We start from the raw sequence: 20,458 nt of genomic DNA, 5'->3' as shown, positions 1-20,458 counted from the left end.
TTGACCCTGGATACACACCAAGACTGAATCACAAAAACATCCATGTAAGCTTAATTTAACTATGATCAGGAGCTATACAAACCTCCCTCCATGGTGCGCGCTGTGGCCCACCCAGACGTGACATTTCCTGCCATATTGATGCTCACAACTCTCATCTGATAGGTGGAAAACGCCTGCAGATCTCCTACAATGGCACTGCTCTCAGGGGGCGAGACTGCGCTCCTATTGGTAAGCTGTTCTTCTAGGGAAACACTTGGATCGAGCCAACCAGTGCTGACAAACACTCGCTTCTCAACAGCTGGGCTTGAAGGATTCTGTGATTCCATTGGTCCACGAAGAAAAACCTCATACCTTGTGATAACACCTGTACAGAAAGCAAAATAGTAAAAAAGTAAGTAAAAGATTAGTACTGATGACTACAACAACACTAGACAGTTGTTTCTGAAATCAAATAAGGGAAGCAACAATTGCAGCAACAGGAATTGTTTGGGAAACACTGCACCCGTTTTATTTTTTTATCCAAACTCAACACTTTTTTTTATTGAATTTAAAGTGCCAATTCAGCCTGTTTATAATAAAAGAGTCAACGCATCAAGTGTGTGTTAGAAGCTGCAGCCCTGCATAATTCTCATCCCTATTGGCAACCCGATGCTAAAATTCGTAAATTGTCTTTAATACATTGATGTTTTTTTGCCAAAAATCTAACACCACAAATAATGAGAAAGCCCTGGCCAGTGTTTGGCCCTGTAGTAGAAAACAGGCTGATAATGAGTAAGTCCTGGCTAGTCCTGTGTAGCTCTCTGGTGGAAACCAGGCTATTGTCCTAATCGCTCATGCTCTATTCCACTTGTTAATAGGAAAATGACAGAGCTGGTTTAGGATGAGGACAAAGCAGGCAGCACCAAAATACAATAAGAGACTTACAGACCCACTACGGAATAGATGAGTGTCCAAATGCTGTTATAAGTATAAAGTACAAATAAAATCAAAAAATATAGAGAAGCTTAATGTGGAACCACTCTTTACCCTGCCCTCTCTATTTCCTTTCTCACCATTCTGACATCAAGAAAGTGCATAGTCGTTCATTAGATTATTTGAATACTTATGGCTTACTTATATATACTTATAGACCACAGACTAAAATTAAGACTAAATGCGGACAAAACCTTAACAGAATGACGCCATGGCAGTATCCTGTCAATCACAAGGTAGTCACACCCTAAAGCCTGGCCTGCTTTATTGTTCATTTTTACTTTTAATGGGAACATATCTTACTAAATGAACATCATGCTGTATTGAAGAAGACATGCTTACAATGTTTAATGAGGTAATAAATCAAGAGAGAGGTAGGGTCATTTTCTCATAGATTTCTACACAATCGGATTTCTTTTTTGCATCCAGTAGAGTTGCCTCATGTGCCTTCAGAATTGGGGGTTGCAGCCTGCTGTAAACTACTTTTAGGCTCCAAAAATACTCTCTTAACATTCTTGGTAACTTTTCTGAACTATTGACAATCCTTACTTCCTCTAATAAACATATCAAATGCTTTATCTTACCATTTCAGTCTTTATCTGTTTCTCTAAAAGTCCATAAAACCTCAGCATCCACTGATAATGATATATTAATTAGAGCAAGTAGAGCAGTAGTGATATTTTCTATCCTTGATATCTGTTCACGATATATTAATTCTAAATTAAATTACTGAATTAATTTATACCATGTAGAAAAGTCCAGAAAAGATAGTAATGAAAAGCTGAAAGCAGATGACATGAACAAAAATACAAACTATTATCGCACTACCGTCGAGATAATCCACAATGGCAAATCACAACAGAGGAGGTCGAGGCAATAATGCTAACCAGGCAAACACTGTGCTTTTACCCCATTTAACGAAAAACGAAAATTGGTGTTAGCAGATGCACTGTTGAGTTGCAATTAAATTGATCTCTTTTAACCAATCTCTTCTTCAGTTTCTCTTTATTTTCACATATGACCACATACATCAAAAAGATCATTCAACCCTTAGTTTTCTAAATTGCTAGAAATAACCATGATTATAGTTGCGACTACCTCAGCTGATTCAAGAAAAATGACAGGGTTGGCCAAGTCAAGGAAAAAACCCAGATCGAAAAAGGTGGAGGTGTACAGGTGAGGACTGAGATCAGAGTAGTATCCAGTTGAAATCTATATCAACCATTCTTTAAACAATGAATTCATGACATATAAAATGGAGGAAGGAGACACAGAGAAACCCATATAACAAGACTTAGAATGACAGTTAGAAAGAAAAAGATTAACCGAGAGAGAAAAAAAATGAGAGACACAAACAGAGAGAAAATACCAGGTTACAGGGCTTTGTATGACATTGAGCCTTAGAGCCATTACAAAGCTCTCTGGATTTACCAAAGGCAGTTCCAGTTCAGTGCGTATTTCAGTGTATGTGTTGTTAGTTGCTTCTCATACTTCTTCAATGACACAAGCCTAAAAGTCATGCTACTAGGCAAGTGTTTCATGTTAGTGTGTGTGTGTGTGTGTGTGTGTGTGTGTGTGTGTGTGTGTGTGTGTGTGATTATTCTACTGTATTATTCATTCTGACATGACCACAAATGTATGTAAATGTTCATTATGATATATAATTTGAATATACTTCTAATAAAAACATGCATTTTTAGTGCATGGATGTGTGTACAGTTTGTGTTTGTGCATGTTTTTTCTGTAGTTACATGAGCTGTGCAGTATGCATGTGTATGTTTGGGGTCCTACCATTTGGCTGACTGGGCGGCTCCCAGGAAGCATGCAGTGTATGAGGTCCCGCAGCAGTGACTCTGGGTGGGGGTTGGTTTTGTGGGGGGGCCGAGGCTGTCAGAAGAGACAATGGTGGGGTAGAAGTGCACCCACCGGAGGAGCACGCCTGTTGACAAGGTTAGGATTTTGTTATTTTCATCATGTAGGCTCTACATGCTTAAAATATCCATATGTTGTGTGGCTCAAGCATACTTGTTATATGATTCTGAAGATACAGTTGTTTCACATTTCTATACTGATACAATACATAAAAGTTAAGAGTAAAAATACTGGCAGCTGTTTGCCTCACATACCTCCAGTGTTACAGTGTATTGGGTGAAGGGCTTTAGACCGCTTGCCACAGCCTCTGTAGATAGGCCTGTGTAGTGAATGACAGGCTCTGCTCCACTAGACTCCATGGATGATAGGACAAACCTATGAGAGATGTGATGATCAAATCCTTTTTTCTTAATTTTTCCATCTCTCATTATAACTCCACTAGGTTACTGTGACGGTATTACATTGTGGGTCAGTTATAAACTAGTGCTGGGACGTCACAGGGACCTACCATGTACACTGCAATGTCAAAGGTTTGAATAGTAGACAGCAATTCAGAGGTCCTGGCTATTGTTGCAGGTCATCCCCCTCTATCACATTTCCTGTCTGTCTCTCAGCCATAGACTATAAGCAAAAATGCCCCCAAAATAATCTTTAAAATATATAAATACTTGAAAGTGCTAATCAACTCATCCTATTTAAAACTTTTCATGTTTCTCTCTCCACCTTCAAACTTGACTGATCCATTCATATGTCAATCCTCCATCTCTTCCCATTCATCACAACCTCCCGAAGAAACCTCCTGTATTATACCACTTATTGATACTCCCATCTCCATCTTTGTCCTTTTTCTCTCAAATTGTCCATGTTCCATTTCTGTAGCCACAGGGAAACTGTGTTTGAGTCAAAAAAAATGTTTTCCTTTCCTACTTCATTATATTTTCAATTTGTTTTCCCAATCTTTCCTCCTGCTTCCAAAAGTCCTTCACTTGGTTGTTCTGTATATCTGATGTTCTCCATCTCTCTTTTCTCCTTTAATCATCAACACATTCAACCTAACTGAAGCTTTCTAAGTCCCCTTCGCCCTCAATTTCATTTGACTGTCTTGCTTGAAGGGATTAACAAATTTGAATGTTTTGTTAGAAATTGCATCTACAACCGAGCCTTCAATAGGTCACTCATCCTAGTTGGCTACTTTTAGCACATGCACATGGTATAAGATGAATGATTTAAATTGATCATTACAATCTCGTCGGCGGTTAGCTTCAGTCAGAATCACAACATAAACTATAGGTAGAGCAACTGAAAAGTGTTTCTCACTTTGAAGACTCACAGGTTGGAGTACAACTGAATCTGAATTTTGACTTCAGTCCAGGGACCTCTGCCTTTTAAACCCTCCTCTCCTTTCTCTTCTTACTTACCTTTCCACTGGGCCTGTATCATTTGGTGGCGTGCTCCAGTCAAAGCTAACAGTGGTTGGACCGGGTCGTCCTACAAGGTTTAAATGGAGCTGTTCTACTTCAGGCGGTGCACCCAAAGTTTGGTGTGAGACAGATGCACTTATTGTCGCACCGGCCACATTAGCTGTTACAAGCCAGTAAGAGTAGTTGGTAAAGGGAAACAAAACGGTGTCTTCAAATGATTCAGGGCCTAAAAGAAAATGGGGAAGTAGGACGGAGTGAGGTGGGAAATGAGTTTGGAAAACTATGTTTGTTTCATGAGTATTTTGAAATAAAAGGAGATTAAAGTTGTTTGAACCTGAGTGGATACCTACTGAAAGGATAGTGACTCTGGATGCTATGCACTGACTGTCCATCCCTAACGAGTGTGTAGTTGAGTCTGTTTGAGTTCGGGGAGTCAGGTGGATGCCAAGAGAGATGAATTGAGGAATAACTGAGAGCAAAACCTACTGGTGCAGGTTGCTGGGAGGGTGCTGCACAGACAGAGACAGAAATAGTAAAAGAGATTAACAATGACACTTAAAGACTAAACAGATTCAATTATGTAATTTTACAGGAGCAAACGGTTTATAATTAGAACATGTTGCTTTTGTATGAATGTGTTACCAGTGTCAGCAAGCCTCCAAATTAGACTGCATAGAATTAGATTTTACATCATTGATGCACTGAATCTTTGCTGATGCTTTAAGGAAGAGTTCAACAATACACCTAATCTCTTTCTTGCCGAGAGTTAGATGAGAAGATTGATTACACTGTCATGTGTGTATGATAAATATGAAGCTGTAGTCAGCAGCTGTAGATTACAGTAGCGTAGTGCAAAGATTGGAAATCGGGGGTTACACAGCTAGCCTTGAAGTTAGTGTGTGTGGATTTGCTCTTGTGTGTGTGTATGTATGTATAAGCATGTAAAACAGACCTTTACTGCAGCCAAAGTGGCTCTCAGAGTCCAAATGACTCGCTCCAGGTTGACATACATCACACTTGTCTCCAGTTACCAGCAGCTTACACACACACACTCCTGAGTCTGGATGACATGAACCATTGACACTGCCCACCGGGTCACACGCACAAGGCTGGCATCTGGTCAAGTAAAAGAAAATAATATTATGAAGACGTTTAGTATAGTCCACAATTTTCCTTCATAGCTACAGCCAGCGGATTGAAAACAACATCAATAGAAATGAGAAATTGTATTTTGAATAGCTTAGATTTGTGTAGTTGTAAGTCAATCACCACACAGATGCTGTCATTGATACTGTTTGATTGTGTAGTTGTAAAATAATGGTTTTCTAGAAGTTCATACAGTAAATGCTATTGTTTAGGTGCCGATGGTAGGCCAAATAGAAAAAGAAAATGCTTTTCCAAATGTATCTGCAATAGTCTGCAAATGTTCAAAGATAACTTGTGACTGGTTATGTGTGTCTGAAAGGTGTTGGGTCTTCAACTTAACACTGTGAGGGAGACCCTCACTACCGCCTATCCCACCCACAATCATGCCTTAGCTGTGAAACTAACTTCACGGAAAATGCATACCCCCTCAGAGTTGTCAAAATCTCTATGTCTGTGTGTCTGTGTGTGTGTGTGTGTGTGTGTGTGTGTGTGTGTGTGTGTGTGTGTGTGTGTGTGTGTCTGACAGTGTATGTGTCTGGGTCACCAGTGTGGTGTTACCCTCACTGGGGCTGGGCAGTGGGTGATCATCCGGCCAGCCACCTCACACCTTTACACACAGTCACATGCACACACAAATACACACAAACGCACACATGGCCACATGTGTGCGTTGGAAGATGTTTGGCTCACACTCACACACACTGCACCGACATTGAGAGTAACGCTGTATAAACCCTATTTCTGTCTCACACAAACCCCCCCCCCCCCACACACACACACACACACACACACACACACACACACCGTGTGTGTTTTTCTTTCTTACACTAACTTTGCTTGCGTGATCTCTCTCTCTCTCTCTCTCTCTCTCTCTCTCTCTCTCTCTCTCTCTCTCTCTCTCTCTCTCTCTCTCTCTCTCTCTCTCTCTCTCTCTCTCTCTCTCTCTCTCTCACACACCGCTACACCTCCTTTATTGCTGTGTGAAAAGCCACAGCCTCTTAACGAGCCGCAAATTTGTCCTGTCAACTGGTGCTCAAACACACACACACACACACACACACACACCCACACACAGACACCCACACTCAAAAACACACAGGTACAAATACACACATACACGCAAATGCCATAGTGACTCGACCTTCACTCCATTCCCAAGGAGAACAAAAACACCAACATCACACCCATTCCCTCCTTTTTCATCAGCCTCAATGTACAATATGTGTGTGAAAGAGAGAGTCATTTGTATGTATTAAGTGAAATACAGCATGCTTATACACACCAGCACTTAACAGTGACATGCAGGGAATTTTGTGCAAAGTAACATAAAATTGTCACAATGATATTGAGTCTTGTAGTAACTTTAAATGACTTTGAAAGATGTTTAGGTGCCAATAGAAGAAATCGTAAGTTACTGTAGGTTTCAGAGTATTAGAATATTACATATGTAATCCCTTGTAATAAAATTATTTGTGTAAGTGAATGTGTGTATGTGCCAATATCTAATCCCTCCAGACAGACTTATCATCATATTTCCCTGTGATGAAGTTAGCAGCGGTCAGCATTTTTCTGACCCGGTTCTCCATGGATACACATAGAGACACAGGACAACAACACAAGCCAACTGCTCACACATCAATTTGTGTGTGTGTGTGTAAATCCATTTGTTTAAAGCCTATTGATTGAAGGGGGAGGATAAATTACTTGATGATATTTAGATGAAGTAATCCTTATTATGGAGCGACTCTGGGCACGAGTAAGGCAGTCAGCAGTAATAACCCAAGACTTTATTTGTCATTTTTCCAGCGCAATGAAAGAAATCAGGAAAGGATAAAGTGAAGGCAAAAAGAGAGGGGGGGGGGGGGACCAATTTCCTTTTTTGTTTTGGTTGTATCCATGATTTTGTTTTATAGTTTGTGAGTACCCAATAATTCCTGGAATTCACCAGTTGTTTTTTTTTTTTTGCTCTTCTCTTTTTAATATTTTACGAGTGGTTGGAAAAAAAATCCTGTTTTATACATTCCCCAAAATTGTTTGTCCAACGCAAGGAAGTATAAGTTTTAAATTTGGGGTACATTGAAAAATGCATGAATATCATATAATCAAATTTAGAATAATATCTGTTTAGAGTAATTATAATGATTGGATTATTAAATCTGTTGGCTAAAGAAGTACTGTTGGTCCACTGATCCCAAATAAGACAATAAAAGCCCTTGATTGATATTGCATGCGTTCAGTTTATGATTTTGATTTAACTGTATCATCAGTATTCACGCCCTTAAAAAAATCACAAATTTAATTTGTTTAAGTTTATTTAACAGTATCTCAATTTCCCAGCCTTTCTTTGGTATTCCTCCAATTATTGGGAATGTCTCCTATTTGGACATGGCACAACACTTGCCCTTATATAGTGTGAGGGGGCATTACCTATGCTAATAATAAACAATCTGCCACACACCTCCAATTTATGATCAAGTAAGGTTCAAAATTCAGCAAACCTAGGTAAGAGCAGATTTGAATGGTTCAGAACCTGCATCTGGAGTTGGGTTCTCTTATTTTTTCTCTTAACTAAAAATTAAGAGAAATATAAGAGAAGGTTGCTGCATGAGGCACAGAAAGTCAGGCACAGGCTTTGTTAATGCGTGCCTTTTACAAGATCTTTGCCTCTGAACGTCTTTTCCTATCGTTTTCTCTGCTTTCTTTATCCCATCCATATTTTTCCTCCCATATTTTAATTAATCCACTCTTTTCTTCACAGCTTCCTTCCTTAACCTCTTTGTAAAGTAAACTCTTTATTGTTGTTGTCCCCCCTCCATCTTCCCATCCCTCTCTGCTGTGAGGAGATCTCAGTCACAGCCTGAACACAGGGGAATACAGCTATCAGGCAAGGTCAGCCGCACACACACACACACACGCACGCCCGCACACACGCACAGACACACACACTGGACCACTAGTAAAACAGTTTGTGGTTCATCTATCTGCTATGACACCCTGTTGAGCGGAACGTAAGAGTGTGTGTGTGTGTGTGTGTGTGTGTGTGTGTGTGTGTGTGTGTGTGTGTGTGTGTGTGTGTGTGTGCGTGCGTATGAGTACTGCACAGGATGTAACGTGTACAGCTACATTTGTGTATGTTTGTTTTAAGTTGTGTGTGTGTGTGTGTGTGTGTGTGTGTGTGTGTGTGTGTGTGTGTGTGTGTGTGTGTGTGTGAGAGATAGCCTGTAGGTAGAGACATGAGCAGTAAAGGTCAAAGCAGCTCTTAACTCATGTAAGTCATATGTCTGCCAGCTAATCTGTAAACTGTCCTTACAGAGACTGCACCTGCTGCATGGTGTGTGCTTGTAGGTGTGTTTGTGGACTGTATGTTCAGGTGGTGAAATGAATGAATAAAAGCTTCACAGGATTTACAAGCAGCATATATGGTGTTCATCTGTGTGCGTGTGTGTGATTGACTTTATGCAAGTTACCTGCCCAGGCCAGGGTTGAATCCGAAGAACATCTCACGACACTGGTCACAGCGTCGCCCTCCCACTGAGGGATGGGCACACACACACTGTCCGGTCTGGCTCTCACAACCACGCTGTGATGCTCCCATCGGATGGCAGTCACACTCTGCACAGGCACTCTGATCTGGTGAGAGGTAAAAGCCTGGACAGAGACAACATAAAATACAAAAAATTAAACATTATGAATCTGATTGCTTGTCTGTCATTTTATTAATCTGTCTCCAAGTAAAGTTTTTGTTTTTCCTCTTTTCCTACTTCCTTTAATATTGCCTTCATTTTCTACACTTAAAAAATAATCAAATGTGGGCTGACAGTACCTCATATGCATTGTAAAAACTATGGACAAGCCATCATATATGTTGCATATTTTAATAGTGCCTAATGTAATTCAGCTGACATTTGATTATACTGAACAACGTTCTGTATAAAATTCCTTAGAAAGCAAATAGTGAGTGTGTGACTGAGTGACTGGTTTCGGACGCAGCCTGTTACAATTTTGAGATAACCATTTTAAGTCCCTCCTAATAAGCATTTGGATGTTGTCAGCTATTTATTTGTAATACAATTTAGCACAAAGCCAATAAGTGTGGGTGAGGTTAAATTAAGCACTTCGGGTACTAAAGTATAAATCAATTCAGTTTATTTTTCTCTACGCTAATAGCAGCTGATAAACAAATCGGATATTCTATTTAGCCACTTATACAGGGATTTTGCAATGGCTTATTTACCATATCATAAATTGGCAGTTTAGGAAATTGGGAGGGGCAATTTCTGGAAGGATGGAGCTTGCTAAATGCAATAAAATAATGAAATTAAAAATGCTGGAAAGGTACTTTGATGTTATATAAATAGTAACATCAAAGTATTGAATATTGCCTTTATTTGATTGTGGGTATATTTGTGAGAAAATTATGATTATCCTGTGTCCTCTGTTCCTCTTTTTAATATCTTTCCATCAATACATCCATTCACAATTTGAGTTACAGTAAACCTGACTATGCTGTTGGTCCCTCTATATTACGGACACAATACAACATCTGCTACCCCTTGCCCCATAAGACTGACCACACATACCAATACACACATACACAAACACATTCATGAGGTAATGCAACCACAAAAATCCAAGTGAGAAGCTTTCCCCTCTATGGCGCTGTTGTTGAGACCTGGCACAAACAGGACAATCACGGAGTGGAGATCTGGCAGAAGGCACAAGCCAAAACACACACACACACACACACACACACACACACACACACACACACACACACACACACACACACACACACACACACACACACACACACACACACACACACACACACACAAAGTTTGGAGTACCAACCATTGTTCCTCACCATTTTGCTCAGAATCTCCTCCAGTTTCGGGTAGTCTGACAATACAATCACTCTTTAAATGTCTTGTTGATCTATATATCATCCATCCATCCATCCATCCATCCATCATTCCGAACACACCCACCAGGTCGGCAGCTACTGCAGTCCTTTCCATAGCGTGTAGGGACACAAACACACTGCCCTGTGGTGCTGTCACATACCGACCCAGTCACTGTTCCTCTGAGGTCACAAATACATGGCACACAGCCGTGGGACAACCCCTCTGATAGGACACAAAACAACAACATCAGAAAGCAGAATAGAAAAACTAAACTGTCACTACTGAACAACAACACATGAGCTTTGCAACACACAGTTCTTACATAAGGTTGTAAGTGTAGTTACCTGACATCCATTTACATTCGATTACAGTAACTGCGCTGTATCTCAACTAACTCTTCTTGTCAAGTTTCTGAGCAACTTTTTAAACAGTGTTGACCTCAACTAAAAGACTGGCACTAAACTTGGATGTAACTTCTCTTACTCTGCATGTGTAAGCTCCTGTTGTAGTAGTTATGGGCACAGTTGGTACACCGTGCTCCCTCCATCCCTTCTCTGCAAGGGCATTGTCCAGTCCACATATCACATACACCCTCTGGCACAGTGCCATGGATGTCACACGCACACGGCAGACAGCCTAGAGAGTTCCGCTGCTCCAGGGTGTGGTAACCATGATGACAAGAGTCACAGCGAAGGCCTTCCACATGTTCCTAAAAAGGAAGGGATGACAGAAAGGTGTGTGTATAGTGTAAGCAATGAGTGACCCCAAGGCAGCCTAGATGGGAATCGCCAATAAGGTATTGAACTGGTGAGTCACTTAATAAAAGTGACTTTGTTTAATACGACCTGGTTATGGATTTAACTAAGTCAGGCAGCTGTGTGGTGATGATGATGACGACGAATTAACTCAAAAGGGTGAGACAAACTTAATCACACAAGAGTTTAGGTGCAGATTGGTCTTTAGCGGTCTTGACGTAAGGAGTCAAAATAAAGGTTAAAAGCTTCATCTGACCACTTCATCTGTACGTACCGCCCTTTTTCAGTTTTCTCCTGCTCACAATCCAAAACCAAACTAAACTATGTGGCGTCTACTTTTTTTTTAACTCAAAATGTTTTTTTTAAATGTTTAGAATATCTTATTAGTGTTCCCACCTTCAACTCTGCACATTCATATTGTCATCATATATTTTGTCAGAATGTAACTGATATTCATTGGCCAGTGGCCACCAGTGCCATTGCAAGCTGGAGGGGATAGCCTGTCTTTACTTTTTCTATTATGGCAAAGTCCCCCATGGTTGTAATACTAAAAACTGTCATAAGAAAAAGTATACTTGTTAACTTGCCTTACACACACAATTTCCTGTGTGAGGATCGCAGTCTGTCCCAGGTACTGTTCCATCTTGTGAGCAGTTGCAGGGGGCACAGGATCCCTCCAGTCTTAAACCATACAAACCCCTGCCACAAGAGTCACAGCGCTGCCCTCCCACCCCAGGCTTACACTCACACTGCCCCCCCTCAGGCTCACAAAACGGGCTGAGGGAACCTAGGGGGTCACAGTCACATTGGACGCAGCCGTCTGGGTGGGACAGGTTCCAATAACCAAACTCACAGCGATCACAAGCCGGACCTGGAAAGAAAGCATGAGACAGAGAGAGAGAAGGCATTTACAGAACTGTGTAGGAGAGGACAGAGTGGGACCTACAGAGTGGGACCTGCTGGGAGAACCAGAAAGGATATAGAAATAAAAAAAGTAAATTGATGCTTGCTTGTTCACCAACAAGCGCTTAGCCTCTCTCTGTTTGCAGGCCTGTGTGTGTGTGTGTGTGTGTGTGTGTGTGTGTGTGTGTGTGTGTGTGTGTGTGTGTGTGTGTGTGTGTGTGTGTGTGTGTGTGTGTGTGTGTGTGTGTGTGTGAGAGAAAGAGAGAGAGAGGGAGAGAGAAATGGTGGGCGAGTGTATAAAACTGCCATCATTAGGGCCAGGCCCTCTACATATGATGGATCACTCACCTAAGGCCAAACACTTAATTTCACTGAGCGAGAAAATAAATAAATTAAGCAACTACAAGAAAAGGATGGAGGGAAAGAAAAAGAGGAAATAGAGAGATGGAGAGATGGAGAGCGGAACATAAAAATAATACCGAATTACCACCTGGTGTAAAAAAAGAAGAAAAGGTGAGTTAAGTTGGCTTTAAAGTTCTTATAGAAAAGCAATGTATTTCTGCTTGTTGCCATATTATCTTTTGGAGTTATTCATTACTAACATTTTCCACAAGATTTTGTTTTGTAAAACATAGAAAAAAAAAAAGAAAAAAAAATCGTATTTATTTATTTATTAAATACATGTATTACTTATTATTACCGAGTGATAAGAGTGAACATTTCAGGCATTCCATACTTTACACTTAAATTTTGGTCCTTCAGCTCTTCTCAGTCCAACATTGAAACAAATTATTTCTTAAACTATGTTTGTTCGGTTTATAATTATTGTATAATAACAAGGACCCAAACTGATCATACTGTGGGAGGTTTTGTGGCTACAGCAGCAGTGCTCGGCTGTAAGGCTAGTTAAACTATGATATGCAGTGTGAGCGAGCAGGGCTTATTTGAATATGCCATAAGTATTCCATGACAGGCAATCTGTCCCTAAATGGATGCCTGGGGGCAACGCAGTCACCACAGCCGTTTATGAGGGAGCGTGTGTTCGTATGTGGGTGTGTGAAAATGTGTGTGCGCACACATACATTCATGAGCATATCTATACATCTGTGTTAGTGCACATGAGTGTGTGCTTGTCTGTGTGTGTGTCCTACTCAGTGTGCGGCAGACACCTGGCATTTCCCCTGGTATGCCCACTTTAATGATTTTATAGATATGAATGTATTCCTCTCCACAGATCATATTTCATAATAGTGCAGTGAAGATATGTCTGTGTGTGTTGAGGTGTGTGTGCACATCTGAGTGTGCTGGTGGTAAATATGCAGCCTGACAGAATAATGCTTACAACCCTAACAATGCTGTGATGTATTGCACTTTGTGATTTATTTCCCCCCCAATGAAGCTAAACACTTTATAAGGAATCCCACACCCATTATAAAAAGTTATTATGTTTTCTATTTATATTTTAGTCATTGAGCTGAACAAGTTGGCATTTGCCAATCCTGCTTTTGCAGAAAGTCTTGTGACATTCAAACACGAGGTCCAACAAACAGAAACAACTGAAAAGATTAGAGGAAAGGAAATAAAAAAGCAAAAAAATCAGAAGACAATAAAAAGAAAAGAAAGGTGAGAACACAGAATGTGTTAAAAGATATTAGATCAGGACAGAAAATTGGTAATTTTGTGTTGGGGCATGCACCCGTGCACGTTATCATATGAGTGTGTGTTTTCGGGACATGGACCAACTCTTTTACCAGTAGCCAGCTGGTTAACAGGCTCATGCATCACCATTTCAAACACTATTATGTACACACTGCACTCTGGCACCTTGTTATGAATGTGCGTGTGTGTATCTTTGTCTGTGTGCACACATTTCAATTCAGTCCTTCTGTAGCGTGCCTGCAACTGCTCTACTCAAAGTATCAGCTTGGCAGTAATAAATTGCCATAATCAAATCTCATTTCTGAAAAATACCTGTGGGAGCAACCAAACAAACAAGGACAGAAAAAAAACGAAAGTGGGTCTTGTAAGAAGGAGCGGGAAAAATACAAGGGGCTGCAGCAGTTTGTTTTAATCAACTTGGCATTGAATTAGAGAATTTAATACCAGCTTAGTCCTTCATGGTATGCGTGTGAGTGCGCACACACACACACACACACACACACACACACACACACACACACACACACACACACATGTATGCACACGCAAAGAAACTCTTACTATCACACAATACATACAATTATGCAAAGACAAAAGTACATGAACACACGGTCACATCCAGGCACTCTCCCTCTCACATATACATATACATACAGTAAACATAAACAGATACTCTTACGCACATTTACAAGTTCACATACACATGGGCACACTCACACACACAACCATGGGCCCTAGATAGCGAGGCTTAGCAATAACCATGATGTGTTGAGTTGAGGAGCGTTGGCTGGTTTTGCATTTCATACGAGCCGGCTCTTCAAAGACACACAGGGGAGAGAGTGAAACCATTTATCACAAAGAGAAGCACAACGGCTGGAAGCACCCCCAGCAGAAAAGCCTGTTTATTTTGGCTGGCAAAACACTTTGGGATATGGTTGTATGTGTGTTTACGCCTGTGTGTATGCACATGCCTGGTTTGGTTTGTGCACCCGGTACATCCACTTTTACTTCTGTGTGCACCTCAATGAGTAGCTGCGCCTATGTATTAATTAAGAGGCCATTACTGGACAACTAAACAGAGTAACTGCTCTAATGAAAAGCACAAGTTATCAACAAAGTACTTAGGGACATTTTGGAAGAGAAACTATTTTAGGGAGCATACATGTTGGGGTTGAGAGGTGTGCTTCTGTGGTAACATACCAAGGTCTGAAGAGATGGTATAGCCCTGAAATTACTTTTATCTTTTCTTTATCTTTATTGAACCCTCAACCACAATCAGGTTGCATGGTTTGTATGGGTGGCATTAAGGGGAGTGGCATGAACTTCCATGTGTGTTACACTGTCCTCAAAAAGTTTCTCGCCAGCAGGTGGAAAGAAGCAACTCAAACATACATGATTGAGAAATGCAATCCAAAAGCATTGGCAACCTACCATCAAATATGTCATCAAAATAAAACCACAAAATAGATATTACAACTTTAAAAACTTAAGTTTTATCCAACGTTAGTCAGGGGTTGGTTTACCTGTGACATGGGGTTTACAGTGGCACAGTCCCGTGTCCTGGTTGCAACTGGGAACTCCTGTTGAGGTGCTGATGATGCCAATGTCACTGCAGTTACAGCGTGTGCAGCCATTTGGATTTGAAGCTTTAAGACCATACCAACCAGGCAAACAGTCTACACACCACTGACCTGTTACTGCAGCCTTACATTGACACTGACCTCCTACCTGAAGGAGGAAGAGACGGACAGTCAAGTGAGAGAAGAACTTGAAAACATTGAAATAATAAAAATTAGCAATGCAAGGGTTTTAATGGTCATCAACATTTTGCCGTTTTTGTTGGTGTGTACCTGGGCACACTCCATGCTGCTGTTGACAGTCCCAGCAGTGTTGCAGTTGCAGGGCTGACACAAAGAAACTGAAGTGGGATCAGATCCCTCCAGCTTGAAAAATCCACTGATACACAGCTCACAGTTCTTACCTGAGAGACAGAAACACGGTGAGACAGAGAGCAAGACATTCAAAAGAACAGGTAGAAATCATGCAGGGATGAAGCTGACACACGTGACAATATGTCGTTAGAAGCATGAAACACTCCATGACCACCCCCCAAATGACCACTGCAATCACTTCTAGTCAACTTCATATATAAGATAAAAATCCCTAACCCTCTACTTCCCTTTATTACCTCTGAGAGGGTATTCAACAGTTAAGATTTGGAGTCCACATACATTATCTGTATTTGTTTGATCTATGCAATAAGGACTTGTGTAAAACTGTATGTATCTTTTTTTCAAAGTGCTTTAACATTAAGGTTGATTAAGAGACATGAAAGACATTTTTTAAATGAAATGTGAAAAAATAATTAGCTAACTTTTGTTGCTAACACTTTACCCGTGGTGTTGTGCATGCAGTTGTCACAGATGCCTCCTCCTCCTCGATAGTGCTCCTCTGGCTGGTCATCGGCTCTGAGATCATAATGACAGGTGTGGGCGTGGCCATGACACTGACAAGACCGGCAGTTCATAGGCTGGAGCTGGTCACCTGACTTGAATGGCTTGTCATTGTAGAGGGGCGCACAACGCTGGCACTGTTGAAAACAGACACATACTGTATATTAATACAGACATACATTTCTGTATTTATACCACAACAACATTGTTATTAGTGCTTACCCAATTACTAAACAGCTTGCAGAAAGAGTTTCTGAAGTAATCAGACCTAGTCATAACGCTCATGACTGCAATCATAAAAGCAAGTTTTCATGGATATACTACTTATACTTTTAAATTATTAACAGCCTTTGTGGTAAAAAAACAAACATCTTTTGACAAGATATTAGTAATGTATACTATCATTGGTATCAAGCAAAGGCATAAAAGAAGTGTCATAAACTCTACACTTCCTGAAAAAAAACATATACATAGAAAAATGGTCCCATGACAAGTGAAATGCTTGCTTTTATGAAACAAAGAAAGAGAATAAGACAGACACTGTGAGGAAGAAAGGCACAGAATGAGAGAGAGGGGGAAACATAGAGACAGAAAAATCATTGGCCCATGCAACTCTAAATCTAAAGAGAGAGAAGAATAATACACATAACTGAATAGAAAACACAGAGGTATTCTCTACTATATAATAAAGAGCCAGTGCATTCTCACACACACACACACACACACACACACACACACACACAGCATAGGGAAATCAGACTGCTAATGAGGAGTGACTTGCAACAGCCAGGGTTCTCACACAGACCCACTTTCATGTCAAAATAAACATACCAAGATGTGTGTAGGGGAGGGAGGAAGGGGAAAAAAGTGATATAAAAAATGCATTTTTTCTGTAGCAGAGGCGAGAAGCAGCAAGTACAAGCCCTTTGATTTTGTTCAGCAGTCAGTACAAATTATGGTGGACAAGGGGGGCATCAAATGGCTGGATTAAAAATGTATTAAAAAACACAGGAGTTCCTCCCATGTGTGACACATGCAGACCTGCACTGGGCCCATTATGTATGACACACAGAGGAGGGGGAAGACAGAGGGGAAAAGAGGGGGAGGGGAAGGGTGTAGATGGAAATAGAGGGAAAGGCTCCTACTTTGTATATGAGAGAAAAGGGGGAGGAGGTAGGGGAAAATAAGGAAACTGATGTGAACAGAAATGAGGAAAATCCCTTTGTGTTTTAAAGATTAAGACTGGAGGGACAGAGAGACAAGAAACGCACAGAAAAAACATTCAACAAGTGTGTGAGCAAGAGATGTGGGGCAGAGAAAGAAGAAGACAAAGAGATAAAAAATCAGAATTTAGTAAGTGAAGAAGACAAACACGACGCAAGGCTCAGGACGAAACATGTACAAACACACAATTTCGTACGCAACAGTTAACACCTTTTTCTGTTATGGCGGCTTGTGGAGTTATACAAATATTCAGTTGCAATTTCCATTGGCGTCAAAGAAATGTATTTCTGTCATCATAAAGCATTTGCAAGGTTGCAGTCGTCTTCTTCAATGTGTATCGTATGTGCGTACTTTCATGATTGCGTGATACAAAATGCATTCTTCTAATTTGACATTATCTCTAAACTTTGTTGCTGTGGTGGCAAAACATGACAAACAAAGAACATTTTGAAAACAGCAGGGAAAATTGGACTGTCTGCTTATTTACAAAGAATATTTAAGAAGACAAATACACTTCCACGCAAAGGAATGAAAAGAGAAGGGTTTGCCTATCTGTATATTTTGTGTGTGTGTGTGTGTGTGTGTGTGTGTGTGTGTGTGTGTGTGTGTGTGTGTGTGTGTGTGTGTATCCAGAGCACTTATACCCTGTTGGGTGATTATTAACAGGATCTAATGAAGCAGCAGGAGATTCTCTCGAGACATGATGTATGCAAACACATACCGACACACATGAGACAAAAAGAAACAAGCGTGTAAAGACCTCTACACACACACACACACACACGAGGGAGTGTCTTGGGACATGTAATTCCACAGGAGTGTTGGGATGTTTGCATGTTACTATTTGTTAGTCTGTCTGTCAAGCTGTTTGGCTTCAATTCTATCTAATGTCATACCTACAGAAACGTCCTGCCTCCCTGTTTGTCCGTGCTGCTTTTCCCTTTCTGCCCATCCATCTTTGTGGTTGCCTGTATGTCTGTCTGCGGCTCTGTGCCCCAAAACGTTTCACATATCAAAGGTACTTTTCTTTCTGCACTTTGAACAGAAAGCTCTCACTACATCTCACTCTTCGTCTCATCCGCTGGGGATGAGTTGAAGAGCGAGATGTAGTGAGTTCTCCTCTCCTATATCTCCCTCCTTTTTCATTCCTCTTTCGTCTCCTCTACCTCTGTGCCTTCTCGTTCTTCCCACCCTTCCTTCCTCTTCTATCTGCTCTCTTTCTGAAAAACAAATCACTCTGTACATCTCTCCGGGCTTCCCACCTCTCCCTTTCCTCCCTCGCTTCCCCCTTTCTCCACCGTCCCCCAACTGCTTGTTCTCATAGCCGCGGTGAGTATGTGAGCAGGAAATATTACCATACCAAATGAAAGGGAGAGGATTTTTTCTTCCTTCTCTTTTCTTTTCATTCAACATTGCGTTACCTTCCCTCTCTCCCAGCCTGCTAATTAGTCGAGGGACTGGTGTTTGGGAGTTGAAAGAAAACGGCACACGTTCATTCTCTTCTTCATACAAAAGGTTTTGATGGCGCTCCATCATCTGCACACAGTACCCGCAGCAAAAAAAGGACAGCGCATACTGTAGATTGAGTGTTCATGGATTTTATTCTATTGCTTTTATTATTCTGCCAATAGTCAGTCCTTTCTAGCATTATACTGTAGCTAAGAAGTTCATTACCAAACAGAGTTATTCACTTAGTTTTTACTAATGATAAGGCACCTCTGTCACTAATCGAGAGTCGCTGTATGTTACCAACACACAACCACCTCATGACAAATCACAATGCAACAGATTAAACAAAGAGAGACACTACAGACTTGCATGTTTTCTGACTTCAGAACATGTTGTCGTCCATTTCTTAATGAGACTTTAGATAAGACTTAAATCATAAGTAAGCAAATGGTGGCTGGAAAAGACCTAATTAATGACATTATAATTCAGTAGATGAAAACAGCATATAGTGCAAATTATTTGGCTTCTTGGTTCTTTGTAAAATTACAAAGTTGTTCTTTTCTAAGTGCAAGTCTCGACACGAGTGTGTGTGTGTGTGTGTGTGTGTGTGTGTGTGTGTGTGTGTGTGTGTGTGTGTGTGTGTGTTGCAGAGTAAAGAATAGCATCTTATATTCACTCTGAATGTTTTGACAAAACCTGCTGAGTGTGGAGCCTCCTCTAATGGATATGTGGACATTCAGATGGCCTGTCACAAGCACACGTGTGTGTGTATATATGTGTGCGTGGGCGTGCACACATGTTAATCTGCTGGGGCAACTCATCTTATCCTAAATACCATGACCAATTTCACGCTCTCACTGGAAAGGTCGTGCCACTGGCGTGTGTGTGTGTGTGTGTGTGTGTGTGTGTGTGTGTGTGTGTGTGTGTGTGTGTGTGTGTGAGCATGTTGGTGTGTACACACCCGTGCTGTTTGTATCTGAAGTTAACCCGGTTAACCCCAGTGTAGGTGAAAATCTGCTGCTGAGGCAGACTTTGGCAACAGAGATCCTGGATAATGCTACTTAATGTCACTAGCCATCAACATCTATGACACTCACACAGATGGAAACACAGAAACACACATACAGTGTGCCTTTTTTGAACTTACATTAAAACATATACACACACACCAAACTAAATTTTTTGTTAAAATTCACATAAACACACATACACACGCACACACGGAAACATTCAGACAAGTTGTTAAATGATGTAGAGTCCAGAGTCAAATCAGCCTGATGTAACTAGCCCCTCTGGAGCAAAAAACGCACAAGCTGGCTTAAAAGAAAAGTAGTGGGGATTGTTTTTACTTCTCACCATGATGATATATTTACTATAACACTAATATCAGAAAACATTGAATCCCCCAAAAACTATTCTGAACCGTCAAATAACAGCATCATTATACATTAGACCTGACCCCTCTTAGTCAATTGGCAGAATAATCGGTCGTTTTGGTCTTAGACGACTACAATTTCTTCAGTCCATTAGTCAATAGTCATCAACACTCGATTGGTAGTGGTGCTTTTGCGTGATTCTTTGTGTAGAAGCTCAGTTTTAGAGATCTGCCCATTTGTTATTGACAATGAAGCATTATCACGGAAAAAACAGGGTGAGAAAGATTGTTCAACCACAGGTTTGTAGCACTAGTTTGCACATGT

At 40.8% G+C, this 20,458-nt stretch overlaps 1 protein-coding gene across 1 annotated transcript in view; it reads right to left on the bottom strand.

The window, feature by feature from the left end:
- ush2a (Usher syndrome 2A (autosomal recessive, mild)) overlaps positions 1-20,458 on the bottom strand; it is a 195,904-nt gene that overhangs the window by 143,424 nt on the left and 32,022 nt on the right. The window contains exons 12-24 of the mRNA XM_068730789.1: positions 16,027-16,222; positions 15,483-15,613; positions 15,156-15,360; positions 11,658-11,941; positions 10,799-11,024; positions 10,400-10,537; positions 8,879-9,059; positions 5,218-5,381; positions 4,616-4,774; positions 4,263-4,491; positions 3,099-3,219; positions 2,764-2,911; positions 83-364 (exon numbers count right to left, since the gene is read on the bottom strand). Of these exons, the coding sequence (XP_068586890.1) occupies positions 83-364; positions 2,764-2,911; positions 3,099-3,219; positions 4,263-4,491; positions 4,616-4,774; positions 5,218-5,381; positions 8,879-9,059; positions 10,400-10,537; positions 10,799-11,024; positions 11,658-11,941; positions 15,156-15,360; positions 15,483-15,613; positions 16,027-16,222 (2,464 nt within the window). The remainder of the gene's footprint in view (positions 1-82; positions 365-2,763; positions 2,912-3,098; positions 3,220-4,262; positions 4,492-4,615; positions 4,775-5,217; positions 5,382-8,878; positions 9,060-10,399; positions 10,538-10,798; positions 11,025-11,657; positions 11,942-15,155; positions 15,361-15,482; positions 15,614-16,026; positions 16,223-20,458) is intronic.

This window comes from Cebidichthys violaceus, unplaced genomic scaffold (assembly GCF_023349555.1).
Source record: "Cebidichthys violaceus isolate CVI_PGR_0920_01 unplaced genomic scaffold, fCebVio1.0.p SCAF_5, whole genome shotgun sequence".
NCBI lineage: Eukaryota > Metazoa > Chordata > Actinopteri > Perciformes > Stichaeidae > Cebidichthys > Cebidichthys violaceus.
This window is presented reverse-complemented; position numbering and strand designations above follow the sequence as displayed.